The sequence below is a fragment of the Hakea prostrata genome, chromosome 2, assembly GCF_041222555.1.
Source record: "Hakea prostrata isolate BN-2017 chromosome 2, UWA_Hpros_2, whole genome shotgun sequence".
Taxonomy (NCBI): domain Eukaryota; kingdom Viridiplantae; phylum Streptophyta; class Magnoliopsida; order Proteales; family Proteaceae; genus Hakea; species Hakea prostrata.
In genome coordinates, this window is record NC_142601.1 from 57,613,859 (window position 1) to 57,636,194 (window position 22,336).

Genomic DNA, 22,336 nt, shown 5'->3' on the forward strand with positions numbered 1-22,336 from the left:
AATTTTTCGACAACCAAGGAATACAATTTTGCAAGACTATCATCTTGGCATGCTGGGGCGGAACCACAATGGAGCCATTGTTTTCTTTTCCTATATGTGAAATATCACTCTTTTGCCCCCTCAATATTGATAACAAATTTTAAAGATAAAATAATGGGTATAAATGTAATGCCTAATTTAAAACTAACTCCTAGATCACTATTTGTTTTCCTCATTCTTCTCTTTCATCTTTTCTATTTATTTTTTTCTCTTTCTATAAATGTGGGTTAAAGGAAAATTTTGAAAAAAAAGGTCTTCTCCACAATTAGGTATTCTTTCTATTTTTTTAATTTACTTATCGTTTCTCTTTTTCTCAGTTTCTCAATTTTTTTATTTGATTTTATATTATCTGTTTCTTTTTTTTTTTTTTTTTTTTTGGTTTGCCAACCCCGGTTTATAAACCGGTGTTCGACCCGCGTCGCACACCTGGCTGTGGTGGGTGAGTCTCCCAGCGAGGATTTTTTGCATTCACAAGGATTCGATACTAGAACCTTGCTTAAGTGAACCAAGCTGCTCTGTTTCTTTATTTCTTCTGCACTTTTTGTTATTTAATTTTTATATTGTGAATAAAATGTCTATAGTTAGTAAGATAACCAACTACTATTGGTTTGTATCTCTTACCAAAATTTTGTTTGGTTTGCATTTAATTTTTAAGGTTGAAGTCATGTATATATATTTTTTTGTATTGTTGCTTTAATTTATCTATATTTTGTTTTAAAAAAATTATTATCAATAATTTACCTATTTTTTCAAATATGTGTGGGCCTACATAATATATATGGGCTTATTCCTTAATATAAAAAAATAATTCAGAGGTAGAACCTCCAATTAGTTTTTTAAGGGTTTATGTGTGGTAAAAAAACATTAGTGCTTCCTTAATATGAAGGTTATTTGGACTTTTATTTTTCGGCCCCTCTAATGTTGAATCTTAGTTCCGCCCCTGTTCGTACAAGATAAAGACATTCATGATCCTGTAAGTTGTAACTTCTTGGCTTATTCATTGAGTTCTCATTTTTATTAGATTCCCTTCCCCATATGTCATAGTTTGGTAGTAGAATAGTCAGGCTGAAATTATATAAAAAATTAAAAGCCCAAAATCTCTATTCTTGAATAAAGTAAAAATTGAAACAAAAAAGTGTTTGGATGAATTTAACTGTAAATGTACTTGATTAGAATTACCACCTAACCGTTAAACATGTCACACTTATCTAGCTGTCATGAAATGGTTTTGTTCTATCATTCTATGGAAAGTATTATAAAGTGACCATAGAGAGATTCTTAGAAAAGCTTCGTTTTTTTTAATCAAAAGAGAAGCTTTGTCACTATTCATCTACATTTCTTTCTTATAATTTTTAAAAATTTCAGTTAGAATAACCATAAATAAGCATGGGAGTTAACAAAAGTTAAATCAAGATGAGTAGCTCCGATGTGATGTGTTTTAATGGTTGTCGATACCCTTATCAGGAAAGTTTTAAAATGTTGTCTTTCCAATGGGCCAGTCTTTCAATTTGAGGGTTACTTGATTGTCAAAAGCTTGAGATCAAAGAGCTCTCAAAAGATGATATGTGACAAAAGATAAATTCAATGATTGTAATTACAAAGTGGGAGAGATCATAGTAATTGAATTTATCTCATTATATACTATCTTTGGAGAGCTGTGCGAGGAATATCCATACAACAGCAAAAGAAAAGCTCTATATCATCGGAAAAATATCATCTGCTGTGCATAGTAGTGCATATAGATGCCAAATAATTGGCTAAGAAAACTAAAAATTACAAGCTTATTTTAGAGCCTGTTTGGTTAGTTAAGTCTGGAGATTTCAAATTTATGGAGTTATGGTTCATAAAATTAACTGTTTGGTTAGTCTAAATTTTTTGAATGAAATTTATAGATTCTTCATGAAAAAACATATATGAAGTTATGGTTCAAATGTTTAGCACTTTTATAGTTGGGGTAAAATTCATACCCATAATAAATCTATAGATTCACGTTTTTAGTGTAAAAATGTAAATCTCTAAATTTTATGAATCCAAATATTCACACAACCAAACGGGTATAAATCTCCTATTTGTGAATCCAGAGATTTCAAATCTCTGGATTAATGTAACCAAATAGGCCCTTAGACTTTTTAAATTTGAAATCATGTTTTAAATTTCAGCCTATTGTTTGGAATCTATATGCATTGCTGTACGCATCAGAAGATTTTTTTTTTCCTATACCATCTACGCCGCACTAAGTCCATTTTTCGAACAAAAAGTACAAAACCTCAATCCTACTATTAAAATGATGTGAACTACTATTAAAATGATGTGAACTATTATACATTCTAACAAATTTTTAAAAGAAAAATGAAGAAACAATGTTTAAATCAAGTTTTCCAAGTTCTATCATAAATGGGCAGACTTAACACCTTGTTGCTATGAGATCAATCAATCTTCCAATAGGTCTTCAATATGCTTTTTGAATTGAAAGGTCATCTTATTCATCATTTAGCTTGAAAATTTGATCCATGGGAAATTAATTGGTTGTATCCTAGCAATCTTGGACCACTAACTTTAAATTATATACTTTTTTCCTTCTTTTGATAGTTGATTTTGCAACCTCAATGCCAAAAATGATTCTTACAAGACCTAAGCTTTTCATATGAAAACGATTGTGAAAGAAACAATTTCAAACCATTGATGACAACTATAAATCATTCTTACTAATAATTATAACACCCAACAATACCTTAAAAATTAATTGTGATGGTGGATACCTAAAAGATAGAAATAATGGTAAAACACTGTTATCAAATGCATGAGGTACTGTTCACTACAATGTTTTATGAAAGCAGTTTTACTTATGCCATTGAAGTACAAATCTGAAAGTTCATCCCACGGATCTAGAGGTTATGTTGCCGCAAGCTTCTATTGGTCACCTCTCTACTGCTGTTGGTCGCCTTCCAACTAGATCTCGTAGATGGTCACGATGTAGCTTCTTTGCCCCTGTGGTGTATTTGTCTTTGCCTTTGTGACATGTTTTCGTCCTTTTAAGTGCTTGTGATGGTGGATGCGTTTTTTGCATCGTTTGAGCTTATCTACTGCTGTATTTACAACTTTATTTCTAAGATTCTATTGAGTTTTACCTATACCTTAGGCTGGAAGATCTGTCTATTGCATTTGTGACAGTTGGGTCGCATTCCTCTCCTTGGTTCGGATATTTTTATTCGAATCTTGTGTTTCATCTTGTGTTTCATGCATCTATATTTATGTTTTTCTTTTTGTAATATATTTCTTTTTTGTTGTGTTTCTGTACTCTTATTCCATTCAATGAATGAAGTTCTCCCTTCTTACCCAAAAAAAGAAGAAGTGAACTGTTTCATTATAATAAAGCATTCTGATAATAATGGATATACTTTCTACTGGGAAAGGGGGAAAATTTAGATAAATCTGATTGTAGTTATCTCACATAATTTGATACTCTTTCTGGAAGCAACATAATTTCCTCCAGTCAACACTTGAACCTCTCTACGAAAGAGAATGACATTGTGCTGCAGCAATAGGGATTATCTCCATTTATTTAAGCCAAGAAAATGGATTGCATGTACTTCATACCCCCACTGATGCAAATACGAGAGGGACACCTGAACCACACCAATCTTCTATTGTCTTCCTCTTGTGAACATCATGGTAATGACCCTATTGGATTGTTTTCTGATGAAGAAGAAAATGTAGAAACTAAATGGTTTCAATAAGCACTCCCATCTTCGTCTACTTCTTTTTTCTCTCTGTTTTTTCAAAGCCTGAGTCATTATAAGATAAACCATTCACATCTCTAGTGAGCCAATAAAGATTGGACTATCACATCAGTCAATTCAGAGTCACCATTTTTTTCATCTTGGTTAGATGTTTGATACATCACACCTTTCCCTGCTACTTTAAGCAACTCAAATCCATTGAGTGTACCAATTTACCAAACCATGATTGAGTTCAGTGACCCTCAATCCAATGAGTTAGACTTCAATGCTAGATGAAAGGAAACCGATCTTTTGCCTAATGCTTCAGGTCAGAAACTATCCTTCAATGACTCTTTGAATTCGAATTATTAAAACTGGGGAAGGGTTTGTCATCCAGCTAGTGAGGGAAACAGAGACCCATCCAACAGGAGGGTGGAGTGGTCATTTCGCCCCCGTATGCGCCGGTACAAGGAAACACAAACTGGTATCATTATTTTCGACCTCTATTACATGACGAAATGCTGTTTGTTTGGTAGGAAGTAGAGGACCACATCTAAAGATGAAACTGTGTATCATCTTCAACCTTAAAGCCTCTTTCCCTTCTAGGGTGATTATGCATCTTTAGCTCTTTTGGCTTTCCAGTAGTATGGTCCTTTTCACATCAAGATGAACCCAGATTTAAGCTACTGGAAAGAATTAGTGTGCATAAAGGCAACTGGGGCTGGCCACACCAACCATATGGATTATTTTAGGGGTTGGTTTTTGAGACAGAAATTTTAGGCGGTTCTCTCACTGTTATAAGATTTTAAGGAAAGCAGTTTTCTGTCAAAAAATGTGGCCTACTAGTAGTCCTGAGTCTCCTGACCAACCAAATGCTCACTGGCAGGAGTGGCACTGTTTTGAAAACATATATTTGGTTAAGCCAGGGTTGGGCTGAGCCTTGGGGGCCTCGGACTGAATTTTCTATAATCAGCCAGACCCAGCCCTGTTGCACCCTTAGCTACAGCCACCAGATATCCAGGCAAAGCAGAGCCAAAAGAAAAGGGTCAGGCCAGGCAGGAAGGTGCAGAAAACACAGACATCCAAGGAAATGACCCAAGTAATTGGCCACTCTTCGATCAGCTCATGGCCTGAAAATCCTACAAATTGGATGAAGTACATCTAATAAGGAGTACATCAAATTGATGGGGTTTGAGTAAAAAGCTTGCATCTAAAGAGTAGGATTGCACAAGTGAATCTTCATTATTGGAAAGAATTGAATGAGTTACACATTTCTCCATCTTGCTCCGGAATTTGTAAGTTTAATATAGGCATCCCTAAAATCATCAAAGAATCTCTCTTGGTTTTCAGCATATTCTGTAATCCACCTGCACAAGAAAGGAATTCATCTCATTTTAAGCATGCAAAGGAACCAATTCCAGAGAGGGAATCAAGTAGAATGATGCAAAAGAATGTATCAAAATTCTATATGCTTATGCTGAAAAATAAATAAAATCTCTATAGCTGAGGACATCCAACTCTTCTGGTTATCATGGGGAAAGGTAATTTCAACCTTGTACGGTTATGGGAATGGAGATTTAAAAGATGACACAGGAGTTCAATCGCATGGCCCCATCAACAGAGAGAATAGATTTCTCTACTTCACTTTCCAGTGCAGTAAAACTTAATCCTAGAGAGAATAGTCAAAGAGAAACAACAGAATCTTCAAATAATGTGGGCCATAATATTGTACTTTGTGGCTGTGCTCCTGGAGTAAATTACCATGTTCCACTCGGGACACCAAAAGTCTGATTAAAATCTGAAGTTTAAAGGAGGCAATGAAGAACCTTAAGCATTCATTATCTTCAGCGAGTGCATGATCCGTGGGAAGCCCAATCATGCTTGACATTCCAGCTGCATGGAATTATAATGAAAGTTTAAATGTTTAAAGTGGACATTAAACAAAACAAATGAAAGAAATGAAAACTGCAATTGAGAATAAGCGAATTGATGTCCTATTACAAAAATCCAGGAAAACCACACAATAAACTTTCTGAGCTACATCAAGTCATTCAACTTTATGCATACCAGAAAAGAGTTTCGTGAATAAGTTATACACCAGCTTGAGTCATAAAAGATGCAGCCACCAGTCAAAGTAATTACCTAAAGCAGATTTCTATTCGTAAAATAGAAATGAACCTGTCTTCCCACGATAGCCTCAAGTTCAAGCTTGAAACTGGGCTTGTCATCATGCCATCTAGCTCCAATGTCCGTAGACCACCTTCAAACTAGTGTTCTGGATGCTGAATCCTTTGAGATGGAGGTACATGAGGTGGAAAATTATGTATGAGGTGGAGATTGTCACAGTTTGTTGCCCAGAGCTTTCTTTCAGCTCTTGTAAATCTCTTTCTATAGAGGCAACCCTATGGGTCAAAGGCTGGATGGCTTGGAAAATTTCATTAGTAGAAAATGAAAGATGGGAGGACCTAATCAAGCTGGGAACAAGTTGAAAAGTATATACACTTGGGCTATTTACTGTTCGCGACACTATTCACGTGAACAATAAAAATATGTTTTTACTGTTCACGTGCACGTAAACAGTAACTTTGTTTGTCTTGTTTATGTGAACAATATTATGCTATTGATATTATTCTACTTTCTATTTCTAATGTTGGAATCTTGCTACATAAGTTTGGGAGTTTTTTTAGAAAGCATAGTTTCTATTTTGGTGGTAGTTTCTATTCTCAGAACTTTCTATTTTAGGAGCTAGGAAGTTACTAAAGTTGTAATTTTTTTGTTTCCTTTTTCTAGAGGACAATTGCTTGTCTCTCAAGTTGTATTAGATTCTTTAGAAGCTATGAATAAAAGGGCTTTGTGATTCTAGACTCTTAAGCAAGAATCACGAGCCTCTTCTACTAGTTCTTCATCTCTCTCTTCTTCTTCTCTTTTTTCTTTGTTCAAGTTCAGCTGCTGTTTTGATTATTTAATGCTTGTTTTCTAACATGGCATCAGAGCAAATTTAATCAACTTAGGGACCGTTTTCTCTCTCTTGGCTGCCTAGTTTTTTTCTTCTTCTTTTTTTCCTTTTTCTTATCTAAGGCAGCCCCAACCTTTGCTGTAGTAATTGTGCATGGCTGTCCTTCTTCTTTAACTTTTGAACCACCAAGTATCTATGTATTAATACTACAAAAAGGCCCTAAGCTTTCTGGGGATATGTCTACCTATTTGATTCAACTGAGGCTGCTATTACCCTTTTTTTGTGTGCAAATCTAAAGTTCAATCTGCACTATACTGATGTCTTGGGATTCCTCTTGATTCTTGCGAAGATATGCCCATAATTTGGATTGCAAGACCTAAGTATTGTCTTCCATTGTTTATGCTATAAGTTCTGCTGCAAGTCGTATACTAGTACCCTATTTCAATAAATTTCTCTGTTCTGAAAAATTCTGCTGCTATCGTCTTGCTTTACTACTGCTTCCGTTGTTTATTTCAGAATCAAGTTTAGCTTTCTTTTTATCTAAAACTTCTACAGACCTAGAGGACTAGCTTTTCCTTCATATCAATATTTGTTAGAGTTTCAAATCTAGCAATAGTTTGTTGCTATGGTCCGAGATCTGATATTATTTTCTACTGCAATTACTGTTATTGCACTTCTTCTGAGTGGATTGCTGCAACAACTACTGCAATTTTGAGATTCCAAGCTGGTTCAATATATATATTTTTTTTTCCTGATCTAATTTGCTCCTGCCTAAGGGTTAGCGGTGGTCCAGAATTTTTTTCCCCCTTGGTGCCCAAGACTTTGTCCTGTGAGACGATTTTCTGCTGCTTGATCAGCTTTATTGGTGAATAATACACTGCTCTGTGGCTGCTACTTTTTCTTCTTGGGTTTCTTTTGTGCTCATACTTTAAGATGCTTGTCACTGGTCATCATTAATTGTCCACATGTAATTGTCCACGTGAGGGGGAGAATGGTACCTTATTCTATATCTACTCAAGATGTGCTGATGGATATTATTTGTGAAGATCTTTTCCCTCAACTTATGACATTCTACAACAATATCATTACCTATCTTTACCTATATTGCCCTTTTACCTACCTACTTGATCTGTAGTAACCCATACTACCTTACCTACTTGGTCTGCAGTAACCTATACTGTCTTTTACCTTACCTACTTGGTCCGTAATAACCCATATTGTCTTTTACCCTACCTACTTGGTCCGCAGTAACCCATACTGTCTTTTACCTACTTACTTGGTCCGTAGTAACCCATACTAGCTTACCTATTGGTCCACAATAACCTATATTGTCTTTTACCTACCTACTTGGTCCACAGTAATCAATATTGCCTTTTACCTACCCATACTTTACCTATTACTTGCCTTCTTACGAAACATTTATATGGACATTGGAGTTGCAATTTTGAAGATTTAGCGTGGACATGTCTCCCTACTACGGGCATTATGTGGAAAGTGCCTTTTGCCTACCTACAACTTGGCTTCTTGCAAAGCATTTATTTGGACTTTGGAGTTACAATTTTGAAGATTTAGTGTGGATATTTCTCCCTACTACCGGCATTTATATGGATAGTGTCTTTGATCTTGCTATACTTATGGACTTTGTTCTTCTTCAACATCATCGATTGTTCTCAATATTGGATGGTTCTATTGACATGAAAAATTAAAGTTTTTTTAAAGTTGGTGTTGATTAATCTCCTGGGTGAAGTTTTCTTAGCGTTTATCGACATATGCCATTGTTATACGATTCAAGATTGGTGCTACTTTTCAAGTTTATTCTTATTGTGCAAGCTGAAGTTTTCTTTGTGTACACTCCAGCTTGAGGGGGAGTGTTGAAGTATATACACTTGGGCTATTTACTGTTGCGACACTATTCACGTGAACAGTAAAAATACGTTTTTACTGTTCACGGTACTGTTCACGTGAACAATAACTTTGTTTGTCCTGTTTATGTGAACAGTTATGCTATTGATATTATTCTACTTTCTATTTCTAATGTTGGAATCTTGCTACATAAGTTTGAGAGTTTTTTTAGAAAGCATAGTTTCTATTTTGGTGGTAGTTTCTATTCTCAGAACTTTCTATTTTAGGAGCTAGGAAGTTACTAAAGTTGTAATTTTTTTTGTTTCCTTTTTCTAGAGGACAATTACTTGTCTCTCAAGTTGTATTAGATTATTTAGAAGCTATAAATAAAAGGGCTCTGTGATTCTAGACTCTTAAGCAAGAATCACGAGCCTCTTCTACTAGTTCTTCATCTCTCTTCTCTTCTTCTTCTTCTTCTTCTCTCTTTTCTTTGTTCAAGTTCAGTTGCTGTTTTGATTATTTAATGTTTTTTTCTAACAGATTATATTCTAAAGATTGGATAACAAGATATACCACCAAATGTCAAATTAGAAACTTAGGAGCTGCAGGTCAAAATAGCAGTCAGCCCAACTCCAAATGGGATTGAATTATGGCTTGAATGAGGTGATCTATGCTGCAATTTTCCTTGAACTAAGATTATCAGATTGTTAATAAGAATCTGTTTCCAGAATAGAAAGTAAGAGGTTGAAGGTGTCTCAACAATGGAGCAAATGGTGGATAAAAAACGTAGGTGAGATGATATGGGAATCATAAGAACCTGGCATGGTTTGTTGATGGCAGAAAACAGTTAAGGGATTAGAGATTGCAACAGTCAACCAATACCCGGACAACAAAAGCAGTCGGATCAAATAGAGAAAACCAGCAGCAGCATACACATAAAATGGTGGTCTAATGACAGTGAGGCTGTACTTGAAGTTTGGTAGAATCTTGATAGTTAAAATAGAAGTTATGAAGGTAGATTGAAATTAGAAAGTATGTGTTTATGGAATAAATAAGTGAAGGAGGTGAGACAGACGGAGGACTGAAAACCTAAAAGGGTTTGGTGGGGGAATGGAGGTAATGGGAACTAACAAACCCTGAAGTTGCAGCAGGGAATGGAGGCAGACCTAAACCTGCAAGGTGAGGAGTCTCCTTGTTTCGATCAGCAACAACTACAGATATTCTGGTACACAACTTGCAGCCTCCAAATGGTCGGCTCAATGCTTGAAGTGATCCAACAGTAGCAGCAGCAAAAAAGATCTAACTGCAAGCAAGAGGAAATAAGAGAAGATAGAGAGTAAAGGGAATATGTGGATAATCCCTCAATAGCAACACACCTTCAGCTCTAGGTGTTTAGCCCTCTCATAAAGGCCCCCAGCACTTGTTATCATTCGCCACTAATATGAGAATACTGAATCAAACAAGGCTTCTTTTCATTGAACATAAATCATTTAGAGGTTCTTACAGCCTATAGAGATTTCATGTTTGCTCTCCTTCACAAATAGAGAACACTAATGCTAAGAATAGAAACTAACTTTGCCGAGAAATAAAGCTGATTCTCTCAACACTAAACTGAAAACTGTTGCAAGGTTTAAAAAATAAAACTAAAATAAACCCCAACTCCCTCACACATCCACCAAAACGACCCTTCTTAAAAATCTTCACATGATCTAGTCCTGGGCTCCAAAGATCTTCTAGACTCCTAGTATCATTCACATAGAGACGCATAAAGGGCCATAATCGGTGTTCTAGAGGTCTTTTTGTTCATGTTTTGTCCTACATCAGGTTCAATAATGCTTGAATCTGGATCAAAGGTGCTCTTCAACTAGATTGACAAGGATCTCTGATTTGAACTTCTTGGACCTCACACCATAAAGGAGTCAATGGGATAACAAATACTAGATTTCTAATAGCAGCAGCAGCTAGCAAGAGTGACTTAAAATCTGAGAGTGAGTCCCCCTCCCACAATGTCCCCTTTATTTATAATGGAGGTTGTGTCCCTCATTACTTCTTGCTAAAGCAAACACCAAGAAATCACAAACATAAATGGAAACAAATCGACCCTAACACAGAAATTTAACATGGTTCACACACCAACATGGTGTGCTACATCCACCAGAAAAGATGAAGAACTTTTACTATGTATGGAAGAATATTACAATGGAGACCTCTCACCAATCGCCAGGACAGAGTTATAAACTCTCAGCCAAAACCCTAAGGCAAAAATCCCCAAAACCCTTTGCTTCCATCATAGATCACAGAAAATGCATCATCCAGGTTGTCCATAAAAAATATGTCGGTGTAGGTCATTCTTCAAAACCCGATATAAGAATTTGGGTCATACATAACACTTCTATTCATAATAATAATAAGAAAATCAAAACAAAAGCAAGTCAGAACACCCCATATCAAATTTTTGGCAGGTGTGCAGTCTTAATTACATACCAACAGATCATGTGAGGGATACACGATCACTTAAATTGAACCAAAAGCAAATAACATTCAACCACTGGTTCAGACCAGCAAATTCGGTTCAATGAAACAATAAAAATTCAAATAAAACTTAGTATGGGCTCTTTTACTATTACTAAATCCAATTAGATGAGACAAGGAAAATAAAACTAGCAAATCCAGTCCAATGAAACAATTAAAATACAACAATGAATGGACTCTGCTACTACTACTAATACTTGTAAGGTTTACTCATACGCACTTAACTATTTCTTGTTTTTCTTCTTGGGGATATTTAGATCTGCAATAAAACGCTTGGGTGTCATTTCTTTCTCCAATCCTTCTTTATCCCCAATCCAAGAAGCAGTAAAGGATCTGCGCTAATCCCATACACAATCCCAAAACCAGTAGCAAATCGAGTGTGGATAGCTAACCAAATGCCTTTCATTGCTTTAGGTATAAAAAAGTCTGTAAAGAAACCAGGATGAGTGATTTTAATAAATCCAGTAGCAGATCATTCACCTGAAGACAACCATGGCTTCTCCAGAAGTATCTTGAAGTACGAATTATCGAAAACAGTAGGGTTCCCAAAACCTTTACTTCCAAGAGTATGTGCCCCAGATAATGCAACCAGTTCTTGGGTGCTGCCAAACGAAAATTTGTTCATCAGGCACTTGGTTGAAAGAAGACATCAAAAGATTTTAAGAATTGTAAGACATGCATGAGAAAAAACCAATTCCAGTAGTAGATAATTCACACTTAAGTCTATACCACAGGACTGTTGTACACATTAGTAGGTTCATTATGGTCAATTACTTGTTATATTTCTTCTCAAATTAAAAGAAGTGGTATCCTGCAGTTAATTCCATGCATAAATTCAAGGTTTGCAAGGGGTTGGAGCAATTTGTCGAAATGGGAGAAACAAATAAGAAAGAAGAAAAAAATCTAGGTACACTAGGACATTATATTATTATCAATGAAAGAGAAAATCAATCAGCTATGTTACAATCAAATTAGATACAAAAAAACAAAAGTTCAATATTGCTCAATGGATTGAACAGAATATAATCCATTCAACTAATCCTCATTTTTAATGCAATGTAACAAACCAAGAAAACACCAAAACTATAGAAAAGACTAGGAGAAATATATGAAGACGAGATGACTGTGCCAAAATCCTCTCATTACAATACTAGGGTTGAGCAGTACAACAACCACAGTTTAATAAAACTGTATGCTGAAATCCACTTAACGTAATTTCCTCTTGTATCCATTCCAGACTGTTGTTTATCCAAAAATAATAGTAATAATAATTATTATTGAACAAGAGTTTAAAGTAGACATGCTATTCATAATTTTCAAAGCTAGAAAACAAGATCTATAGGAAAATGATACAGGAAATCAAAAAAAAAAAGCTGGTGTCTGAATAAGAGGTGTGATCTCTAAAAGAGAACTCACGAGAATCCTTTTCTTAAAAAGCATTGCTTGAGACCAGAAGCATCCAAAGATTCTTGAGGAAGTTGCCCCTCTGGATCAGGCACCCTACAAGGCATAACCTATCTTAGTAAGATTGAGAATTCTTATGCAGACTTCTTAGAATTTCTAAAGCACAGGGTGAACTAGAATGACAGATTTCTCCATCTAGAAGATCATCAGCCACAAGTTAACTTGAGCTTGACTCAAGCCGGGGCCTGGTCTCAAGTTTCAAAACTCCGAATTTAAAATTTTATTGGATAATTAAGGTAGATGCATTACATTGAATCGAGCCTCCCTAACTTAACAGGAATAATAGGACCTCCACATATTGAAATTGCTTCTGCACCACCAACAGCAATCATGTCCGCCCAAGATACTAATGAAGATTCAGCTACAGTGTGTTAGCTTGGATAACAACATCTTAAAGGTACTACAAAGGAAAATTTCAGATCATAATAACCTGGTTGGATTTTGTCCACTTCACCCTTTGCTTTCTCTAGAATCTAACAATATGCATCCACTGATGGTTAGGTGGTGCAAATCACATAAAAGATTGATCTAGCTGGATTTCTCCAATGAACAATATCTATAAAGGAGTTGAACTGTTATGGCTTACAAGAAATATGCATGCACACATAAAGTGACATAAAGTGCACAGAATATGTATGCATAAACACTAAATCTGTAATATGTATGGATATAAACGCATGCAAATTCACAAACTCTGAACTTTTCCATGAAGGTGAAGTAGCCAGCCCATGAGAAATTTGGGCCTATATTTGAAGAGCAATACATATGTTTCGGGCTTGGCCCTATTATAACTTATAGGTTCATCAATTGCCCAACCAATCCAGCACAAATGGCACCCCTGGACATGCTTCCCTTGCTAGGCATTATCACCTAACAGCCTTAATCAAGTGAGGCACTCAGAATCCTGTATTAGACAAGGTCCCATACTGCTGATGGGCTCATTTTACTAGAGTGAATTCCAGGTAGTTCAGAAAATGTCAGCCAAAGAAAAAACAATAGTTTGTAACAAGAGCCTGAACAGTCGTAGTGGGGATTCTTGCCACTAGCATGACTAGACAGCCCAGGATAGAGGGTCAGAAATTCTTGATAGAACCATGGCTTCTGTAACTAAAAAGTGAAGTTAGATGCCTGCGAGATACTTCAACAGGGTTCTTGCACAGAGACTGGGGAAAGAAACAAAGCTCTGTTTCAACCAATCAGTGGAAAAAAACCTGAGAGAAGAATATTTTGAAATATATAGACCTTGAAAACAAGACTCGCTATATTCCATTTTCCTTTCCGGAGTATAGAACTTTTTCATGATCATGATTTAAATAGATCAATTGTTTCATATCAATCGGATCATTTTCATCGCAGTCAAAAGATAGGCTTTGATCATGTTCATGGCAATCAAAGATAGGCTTGCACACACTTAGAAGCATGTCTATAATGAAAAGTGGACTACTCAAAGCACAGTCTCAATATAAGCCCTCCTCTTTCCCAACCCTAATTAAACGAGGCATACACATTGATGCACAATTTCTGCATGCAAAGCAAGAAAACATCCACCACAAAAGCCAGGTGCTTGGTCGCGTTGAACATAACCTTGGCTAAGGCTATACAACTCGTCTTGTGCACTTAACAAGCTCCAGTTCAAGGGGATACATTCAAAAGACGGAAAAGAAGATAGTGAGATGAGTGATGTTACTGCTTATGTGACCTTTATTGAATTACTACCTCAAAGAGAGAGGGGGGGGGGGGGGGGGGAGAGACCTTACCTTAACAGATTTTTTAAGACCTGAATTCTCAGGTCTATCAAGTTCGTAAACTATGGAGCCATTCATACCACCTGCAAGAAGAAAAAGAATGCAAAGTGAATCAGTGAATGTATCAAAGAGGAAAACACTTAATTATGTGATGGTTCTATTCAATTATGAGCTTTGTTTTTGCAATCTTGAGGAACAGTACTTCTACCGAAACAGAAAGAAGAGGAATAGTATTTCAAATTGAACAGACAAATATCTCTTCAAAGTCAGCAGATTCAGCATATGCTAGCATCCCATTGTTTAAAACTTAATCACCAAGACCCATATGGTTGATAAAAAAAATCTACAATTCAACTCAGAAATGTGGTCATCCGCTGTATTTTAATGGGGAAAACCAATACAAAATATGGAACACAATAATTGAAGAACTTAGAAACTACATGCTAAAATGCTTTTTATGCTGGTGCATTATTCTCACAAAGAAAACGGCATTGATGCAATAACAAATACAGTCGGCACAAGCAGCACCTAGTGCCTAAGCCTCCCACCACTGTTGAATCCAAGGAGGGTAGTGGTGCATGCAGCCTTACCCCAACTTCATGCAGAGGCTGTCTCCCAACTCAAACCCACAACCATTAGTATCAACCATACTATTTGCACTGACGCCTACGCTCTAACCTACGCTCTAAGTACAATCAGTATCATGAACATAAATTCAGACTAGCAACCAGGATAGTGAATTAAGATGCATATATGGTATCTCTAGTGCATTTGATACATAATTTGTAAGTCACAAGAGTTCCCTTTGAATCTGTATTGTAAACACTGAAATACTGACAAAAGATATTATAAAGGCTTTTATTTACAACATATCTATTAATGTAGTCTCAAAATAACAAAAATTTCATGATAACATATTGTAAAACAACTTATATTTATGACTAGTATATGTCATCCATCCCATATACTCAGGAGAAGGCTGGGTTGTTCTTGTTGCTATTGTTGATGTTGTATAAAGAAGGGATCACAGCTGTATCACAACTAATCAATCAACCAAAAAATCATGTAAAGTTTTAGAAGTGATCAAGTTGACAAAACCATGATTGTTCTGTTGAGGTATTTGAGTCATACCCAACTTATTTTGAGGTACTCAAGTTATACCCAACTTATGTTCTAATATAGGCCATCAGATTAGTTACGATCTAACGGTGTAATGGGTCTTTGTGGGAGAGTCCAATTACCAATAGAACCCAGTGTGGTTCTATAAATACTAGCTGGAAGCAACAGTCTGGGTCTGGGTATTCCAATCTAGATACTCAGAGTGTAATGCTTTAAGCAACCTTGTGCTTAAACCCTAACCGTAACAATCTTAAAGCATTAGCAATTTTTTAGAGAAGCTTTTGTTCGATAAAGTCTAAAGAGTGATCGAACGCTGCTTGAAGTTATCTGCAATTTATAGTGAGTAACTCTTCCATACAAGTAAGTTGCTCCCTCCATCTTTACTGATTTTGTTTTAAGGAATAAAATAGTTTTTTGAAGTAATTTGCTCCTTTCTTGGGATTCGAATCAAAATAAATTGTAGGCGGAACAATTGATAATCTGTTTGTCTCATTTTTCGAGAATTAATTTTTGATTCACTGTTTCGATCAAAACGTGAAGTCATGTTTCATGATTACTTTACGGAGGTTTTATTAACTCGTTTTTCGAGAACTTATTAGATTCACGTTGCTTTTTGTTTCTCTAAGATAACAATTATCATCATTGGTTTTTGTTTTATTTGTTACTTTGAAAAAGGAGGTACACACTTTATGATTCGGTTCTTGAGAATTTAAGAAGGTTAAAGAGTGTTTAATCAAAGAAAAATGACTTTGTCAAAGGTTATTCTGACAATGCCATGTTCTATTTTAATGCCATGTTTTATTTTAATCAAAGCAAAACGCCTTGTCATAAGTGAAAGTAACAATTACCGTTTCCTTTTTTCTTTTCTTTTCTTTTTTTTTTTTTCTTTCTTCCTTCATGATCCAACAGCTTTTCATGATTCAAGAAAAGAAAGTGAGGCTGGCATTAAATTTGGAAAAGGAGCTTCACGTTGGTTTTCTCACTTGACTTGTTTTGCGAGAACTTACTGTTTCATATTAACATGATTAAATTTGAAAAAGGGGTTTCAAATAGATTCATGTTGGCTTTCCCACCTTGACTCGTTTTACGAGAATTATTTATGTGGTTATTTTCTGTTATATAATTACTTTAGAAAAAGTGGAATCTGTGGTTATTTTATTCGTTTTCTAATAAAATAGTTACTATTCATTCCATCTGTGAGTTATCATGATTCCATCATTGGTTATTTTTTATTCGATTTAATAAAAAGTTATTGCAGTCCCTTCGGATGGAACCGAACCTGACAAGCATTGGTACTGGCTACTAAGAAACCCTCAATGATGGTCATATCAATAGTTTTTTGTTATTCCTCAAACCCGTTTTGAGTGTGCAATTGAATTAATTATCTTCTTTGATTAACTATATTTATTCTGTCCATGATTAAAATGGATGTTGTTCCAATTGATGTGGTTAAACTGCAGACTTTTATTGGTTTTGAGTTTAATGCCTAGAAAAGAAAGACACAATTTGGGTTAAAGTTTATGAATGTGTTTTATACAGTACAAACCTCTTTTGAAGATACTACTGAAAATATTGATGAAATACAATGGACAAGAGATGAGGATTTCTGTAGAGACTATTTGTTGAATGTTCTGTCAGATAGACTTGCATAAACCTATAGCAAATATAAAAGTGCTAAGGAAATCTGGGACATGTGAACTATAAAAAGATGGTCTAGTTTTCCAAAACTTATAACATACAATTAGATACATCTAATGGCTTTAACAAATGTGAAGTGTGTGCTCAAGCAAAAATTACTAGAAAACCTTTTCGTCAGGTTTTTAGAAGCACACTACTTTTAGAATTAATACATTATGATCTTTGTGATTTTAAGAATTTCACAACTCAAGGAGGACGGAAGTATTTAATAACTTTTATAGACGATTTCTCTAGATATTGTCATATTTCTCTGTTAAAATCAAAATATGAAGCATTTGAAAAAGTCAAAATTTTTAGGAGGAGAGTTGAAAATCAGTTAAATTTAAAAATTAAACGACTTAGAAGTGATAGAGGAGGTGAATATTCTTTGACTGAGTTCAAAACTTTTTTTGCCTCTGAGGGTATAATTTTGTAAACTACTGCACCTTACTCACCCTAATCAAATGGTTTAGCTGAACGTAAAAATAGAACGTTAACAGAAATGTTGAACTCCATGTTGTTGACCTCTGGCATGCCTTCTGTTATTGGGGAGAAGCAGCACTAACTACGAATCATATTCTAAATAGGTTACCACACTCAAAAGTGACTGAGACTCCATATGAACTATGGCATAAACATCATTGTAGAGTTGACATTTTAAAGACATGGGGTTGTACTACTTATATAAGGATACAAGACCTAAAAAAGACCAAAGGTGGGACCTAGAACAAACATTTGTATATACCTAGGATGTGTAGAAGATAGTGCTGCAGACCAGTTCTTGGATCTATCAACCAATGTGGTGATAGAATCTAGGGATACAATGTTCTTTAAAGATAAGTTTCTTCGAGATCAACGCATGACCTTACCAGGTCTAACAGGAATGGTTGCAAAATCGACTATAGAATAAAGAAATTACTTTTGACACTAATCCCAGTTTGATCCTTGAATCAGAACTTAGGCGTAATTCCAAAAGAGATAGAATACCCAAAGATTTTGGTGAGGATTATGTAACCTACCATTTAGAGAATGATCCATCTACCTATAAGAAAGTAATGAGATCTAGGGATTCTTTGCTATGGATAGAGGCAACTGATGATGAGATACACTCTCTACTACAAAATAACACATGGACTTTAGCTGATTTACCTAAAGGAGCCAAGAGTGTGGATTGTAAATGGGTCTTGAAGAATAAACTAATCTTGATGGATCTGTAACTCAGTAAAGCATGTTTAGTAGCTAAGGACTATACTCAAGTCAGTGGGGGTGGATTACTTTGATATCTACTCAACGGTCTGTCATCTAGCCACAATTAAAATTCTTCTTGCTTTGGCATCTATTAAATACTATATTGTGCATCAAATGGATGTAAAAATGACATTTCTCAATGGAGACCTAACTGAAGAATTTTACATGAACCAACCTGAAGGGTATGTTATAAAAGGTCTTGAACATAAAGTTTGTAAACTAAACAAATCTTTATATGGTCTTAAACAAGCACCTAAATTATGGCATCAAAAATTTGACAAAACAGTAAAGAGATTTGGGTTTCAAACTAGTAACTCTGATAAATGTCTTTACTATAAGTCTGTGTCAAATAAGATTGTAATTATTTGCTTGTATGTAGACGACATGCTAATTCTTGGTTTTGATCATTCTGTAGTGAGTGATATTAAAGAAACCTTAGCTAAAAAATTTGAAATGATGGATCTTGGTGTTGGAGACACCATTCTTGGCATGAAAGTAAGTTTTTTTGGGCAAGGAATTACCCTTAGCCAATATAGTTATATTGAAAAACTACTTTCTAGATGAGGATACAGTGGATGCAAACTAGTAGAGACACCATATGATTATAACAAAAAGATTCTACCGAATAATGATAAAGCTATGAATTAGTTAGAATATTCTAAACTGATTGGTAGTCTCATATATGCAATGAGTTGCAATAGGCCAGACATAGCCTATACAGTAGGCATGCTGAGTTACTTCACACGTAATCCTAGTACAAAGCATTGGACTCCCCTCGAAGGTTAATAGGATATCTTAAAGGTATTACAAACTATAACATTTGTTATACTGGACATCCTCCAATTTTGGAAGGATATTTTAATGCATCATGGTGCTCAAATATAAGAAACAACAAATCCACTAATGGTTATATTTTTACACTAGATGGAGCAGCTGTTGTGTGGAAATCTAAGAGACAGACTAGCATTGTTCTGAGCTCTATAGAATCAAAATTATATGCTCTAGTCTCAGTAGGAGATGAGATAGAGTGGATAAGAAATTTGATCCTGGATATTCCATTGGTTAACTTGAAGGTAATCTTTTTGATTTTGTTCTATGATAACCAAGCAACGACAGTGATAGTCAATAACTCACTCTACAATAGTAAGAGGAGACAAATTAAGCTAAGATATGCAGTGCTGAATTATCTTATTGAACAATGAGTGCTCTTTTTTATTAATGTGAGATCAAAGAAGAACATGGAAGATGCCCTTTCAAAGAGATTAGACAAAGATTCGAACACTCAAAACTATGGGGGAAATGGGGATAAAGACCATATAGGTAGGTCTTAATCCAAATTTCTATGTTATTTTGAATTATTTTGAATATGATCTAGCCGTTGTTAGCATTCATGACAATTTACATATTTCAAATAATCTGGTAAGATTGTGGAATATAAAGCTCTATGAAGTCATTTCACATTGATGATGTAACAACTTTTATATGAAGCTTGATTAAATTATTATTCCAAACAAGGAATATGAAAATTGTTAATATGTTTCAATGATGTATTGTTATCTTTATATCATTCCACATCTGATGATATGTCTTCCATATAAAAATTTGTCATTCTAATTTGATGACATAATCGATAACTATGTTGGACAAGATGACACATTCCAAATAGAAACATGGAATGGTTCTTTGTAAAAGAAACTATTTAGATCTTGTTCTTGTATAGAAATTTAAAGAGAATGCAAATGTTTTCAGTCATTATGTGGATTGTACTAAGTTCTTTTGGTAAAACTAGATACTTGTATATATATTGTCTAAATGATTGGATTCATATTCTTATGAAATTCAATGATAATTTACAGGGAATGACGAAAATGGAGGAGAACATCTTAATCTGGAGCTTGATGAGGATGATTTACTTGATGAGTAAAATCGTTCAAGGCTACAAAGAACTATTAATTGTCCATACAAATTAAATAGTTTATGTAGAACCTTTAATTTGATTTTATTTTGTTTATATTTATTCTAAAACTCACGATTCTGGTTTAAAGTATTCATTCAAATTTAATTGGATATTATTCATTTTTTGAAAAGTTATGAATGATTATGTATTTATTTTAAACATTACATTTCTGGGACTAATGCTAAAACCATATGTAGAAAATAGGAGGAGATTGTTGAGGTATTTGAGTCATACCCAACTTATGTTGAGGTACTCAAGTTATACCTAACTTATGTTCTAATATAAGCCATCAGATTAATTACGATCTAATGATGTAAATGGCCTCTGTGGGAGAGTCCAATTACCAATAGAACCCAGCGTGGTTCTATAAATACTTTAAGCAACCTTGTGCTTAAACCCTAATCGTAACATGTTCTTTATTACTGGTAGTTTCCTATGAGAAGCTAAAAAAAACTCATTAACTCAACATTATTTTCCAAACCCCACATTGTAAATACGATAAACCAACTGAATTGACATGAGTTCAACTCTTGGTCCAAAATATAAAAACTAACAGAATGCCAGGAGGAAGAGCTTAACTATCAATCTAAAGCTAAACTACCAGAAGACCAGAGAAATGAATAGGATTAAGGATTAGGGGGGTCAAATATTAGGACATTGTCCTACTCAGGAGATATCCAAAGATTTGGTAGATGAGATAATGAGCCGGAGTAAAGTGTATAGCATGGGGTTATTTTCCAATTACTAATTTCTGCTCGGAAAGGAAGATGGGGAGGAGAATCTGAGTAGAAAGGCACCAAAATGATTGTGAATATTATCACATGAAAGTATCATCAGCATGGGGAAAAAAATTTCCACGTAGGGTTTACAATAGGGAGCAACCTGAAGTATCATTCATGTCAAAGGTTCCAGCATCGTGAAAAACCAGACGAAGCACACCAGAGGCCTTGCCCTTGGAAACTACCTTCCTGACTCCTTGTCGTATGATGAGAGATTCTCTGGCAACCACCAGATTTACAAGGGAATTATTACTCCACAGAAAAATTTAAAACCAGAGATTATGACAATGATGTATCAATCAATAGCAACTACCAGTTGAGTACCCGTTGTGAACGCAGAATCCCACAACCCGTCACCAATGAACCAAAATAATTTGCTTATTATCAAATTAAACCACAGATAATAATGCATGATTTAGACTCACTCTGCTGCATTAACATTAAGCCCATTTGTTAATCCACCAAGCGGAAGAAGGACCGGAAGCGCAACCATGAAAATAAGTCCTTCTCTTCTACGCACTACACCAGAGTCATTTCTTCCTGAAATTCGAACCATGTAAATCGATTAGGTAGAGAAACCAAGTGTCGACCTTAATTTCTTTACAGGAGTCTTAAAAAGTGGTCCTAGATAACTTACTGGAATCCTCGTCATTGTGGGTGGTGAAAGAAGAAGAGACCTTGAAGAGTTTGGCGCCAGATTCGAACGGAGCAGAGCATCTTCCTCGAGAGGTGGCGGGAAATTTGAAATTACAAGATGAAGAAGAAACGTTGCCGACGGAGCGAAGCAGTGAAGAATTTAGAGCGGCAGTCGTCATTTTCAACGGGTGGTTGATAATACCTCTAGCACAGAGGCAGAGACCGAGAGGCTGAGACGTTTAAATCTGCTTTGGGGGCGAGTGGGGCCCAGAAGTTTGGGTTAACTCATGGCCGGTCCACTATCTAAGGGCTAAGTTAGATGGACCATGTTTTGGACTGGGTGAAATCTACTTTGGCCCATGGGTTGTCTTATTATCTTATCTACAAGATACCAAAATAGGAAACCTCATTGGATGTTGAAAGAGGGTTAGTGGAGTGGTTGAGATCCTCACCTCTCGGTAGAGAGGTTGTGGGTTCAATTCTTGTCAAATATCTCCATCCACAATTTTCATATATATAAAGCATCTTGTTTAAAAAAAAAAAAACCTTGGGAGAAGCTTTCTTCTCCATCTATCTCCATCTAGCTAGCCGTGGGAGAGCGAGGGGTGCTTTTCACCACTCAA

The 22,336-nt window shown here is 35.4% G+C and overlaps 1 protein-coding gene across 3 annotated transcripts; it reads right to left on the bottom strand.

The window, feature by feature from the left end:
- Nucleotides 1–3,814: 3,814 nt before the first annotated feature.
- APX6 (ascorbate peroxidase 6) lies at nt 3,815–21,912 on the bottom strand. Of its 3 annotated transcripts, none has more exons than XR_016171699.1 (11): nt 21,715–21,912; nt 21,503–21,617; nt 21,181–21,296; nt 14,310–14,380; nt 12,983–13,025; nt 12,802–12,898; nt 12,505–12,588; nt 11,569–11,690; nt 11,314–11,475; nt 5,585–5,651; nt 5,109–5,125 (listed from the first exon to the last, which is right to left on the bottom strand). XR_016171699.1 is itself a non-coding variant. In XM_089145401.1 (10 exons), the coding sequence occupies exons 1-10, from the start codon at nt 21,890–21,892 to the stop codon at nt 5,023–5,025; spliced, it is 996 nt and encodes a 331-aa protein (XP_089001527.1). In that variant the 5' UTR covers nt 21,893–21,912; the 3' UTR covers nt 3,815–5,022. The 3 variants fall into 3 exon arrangements, 1 of the variants encoding a protein (XP_089001527.1); XR_016171698.1 differs by having other exon boundaries at nt 11,314–11,487; XM_089145401.1 differs by lacking the exon at nt 11,314–11,475 and having other exon boundaries at nt 3,815–5,125.
- Between the last annotated feature and the right edge of the window lie 424 nt (nt 21,913–22,336).

Excerpts from the sequence above, each read along its gene's own strand:
- APX6 (XM_089145401.1), bottom strand. The coding sequence starts at position 21,892 with ATGACGACTGCCGCTCTAAATTCTTCACTGCTTCGCTCCGTCGGCAAC. Across the intron at positions 21,297-21,502 it reads CTTAATGTTAATGCAGCAGA|AGAATCTCTCATCATACGAC; the intron begins GTGAGTCTAAAT and ends GGTGGTTGCCAG. Across the intron at positions 14,381-21,180 it reads TGACATGAATGATACTTCAG|GTGGTATGAATGGCTCCATA; the intron begins GTTGCTCCCTAT and ends TTCTTCTTGCAG.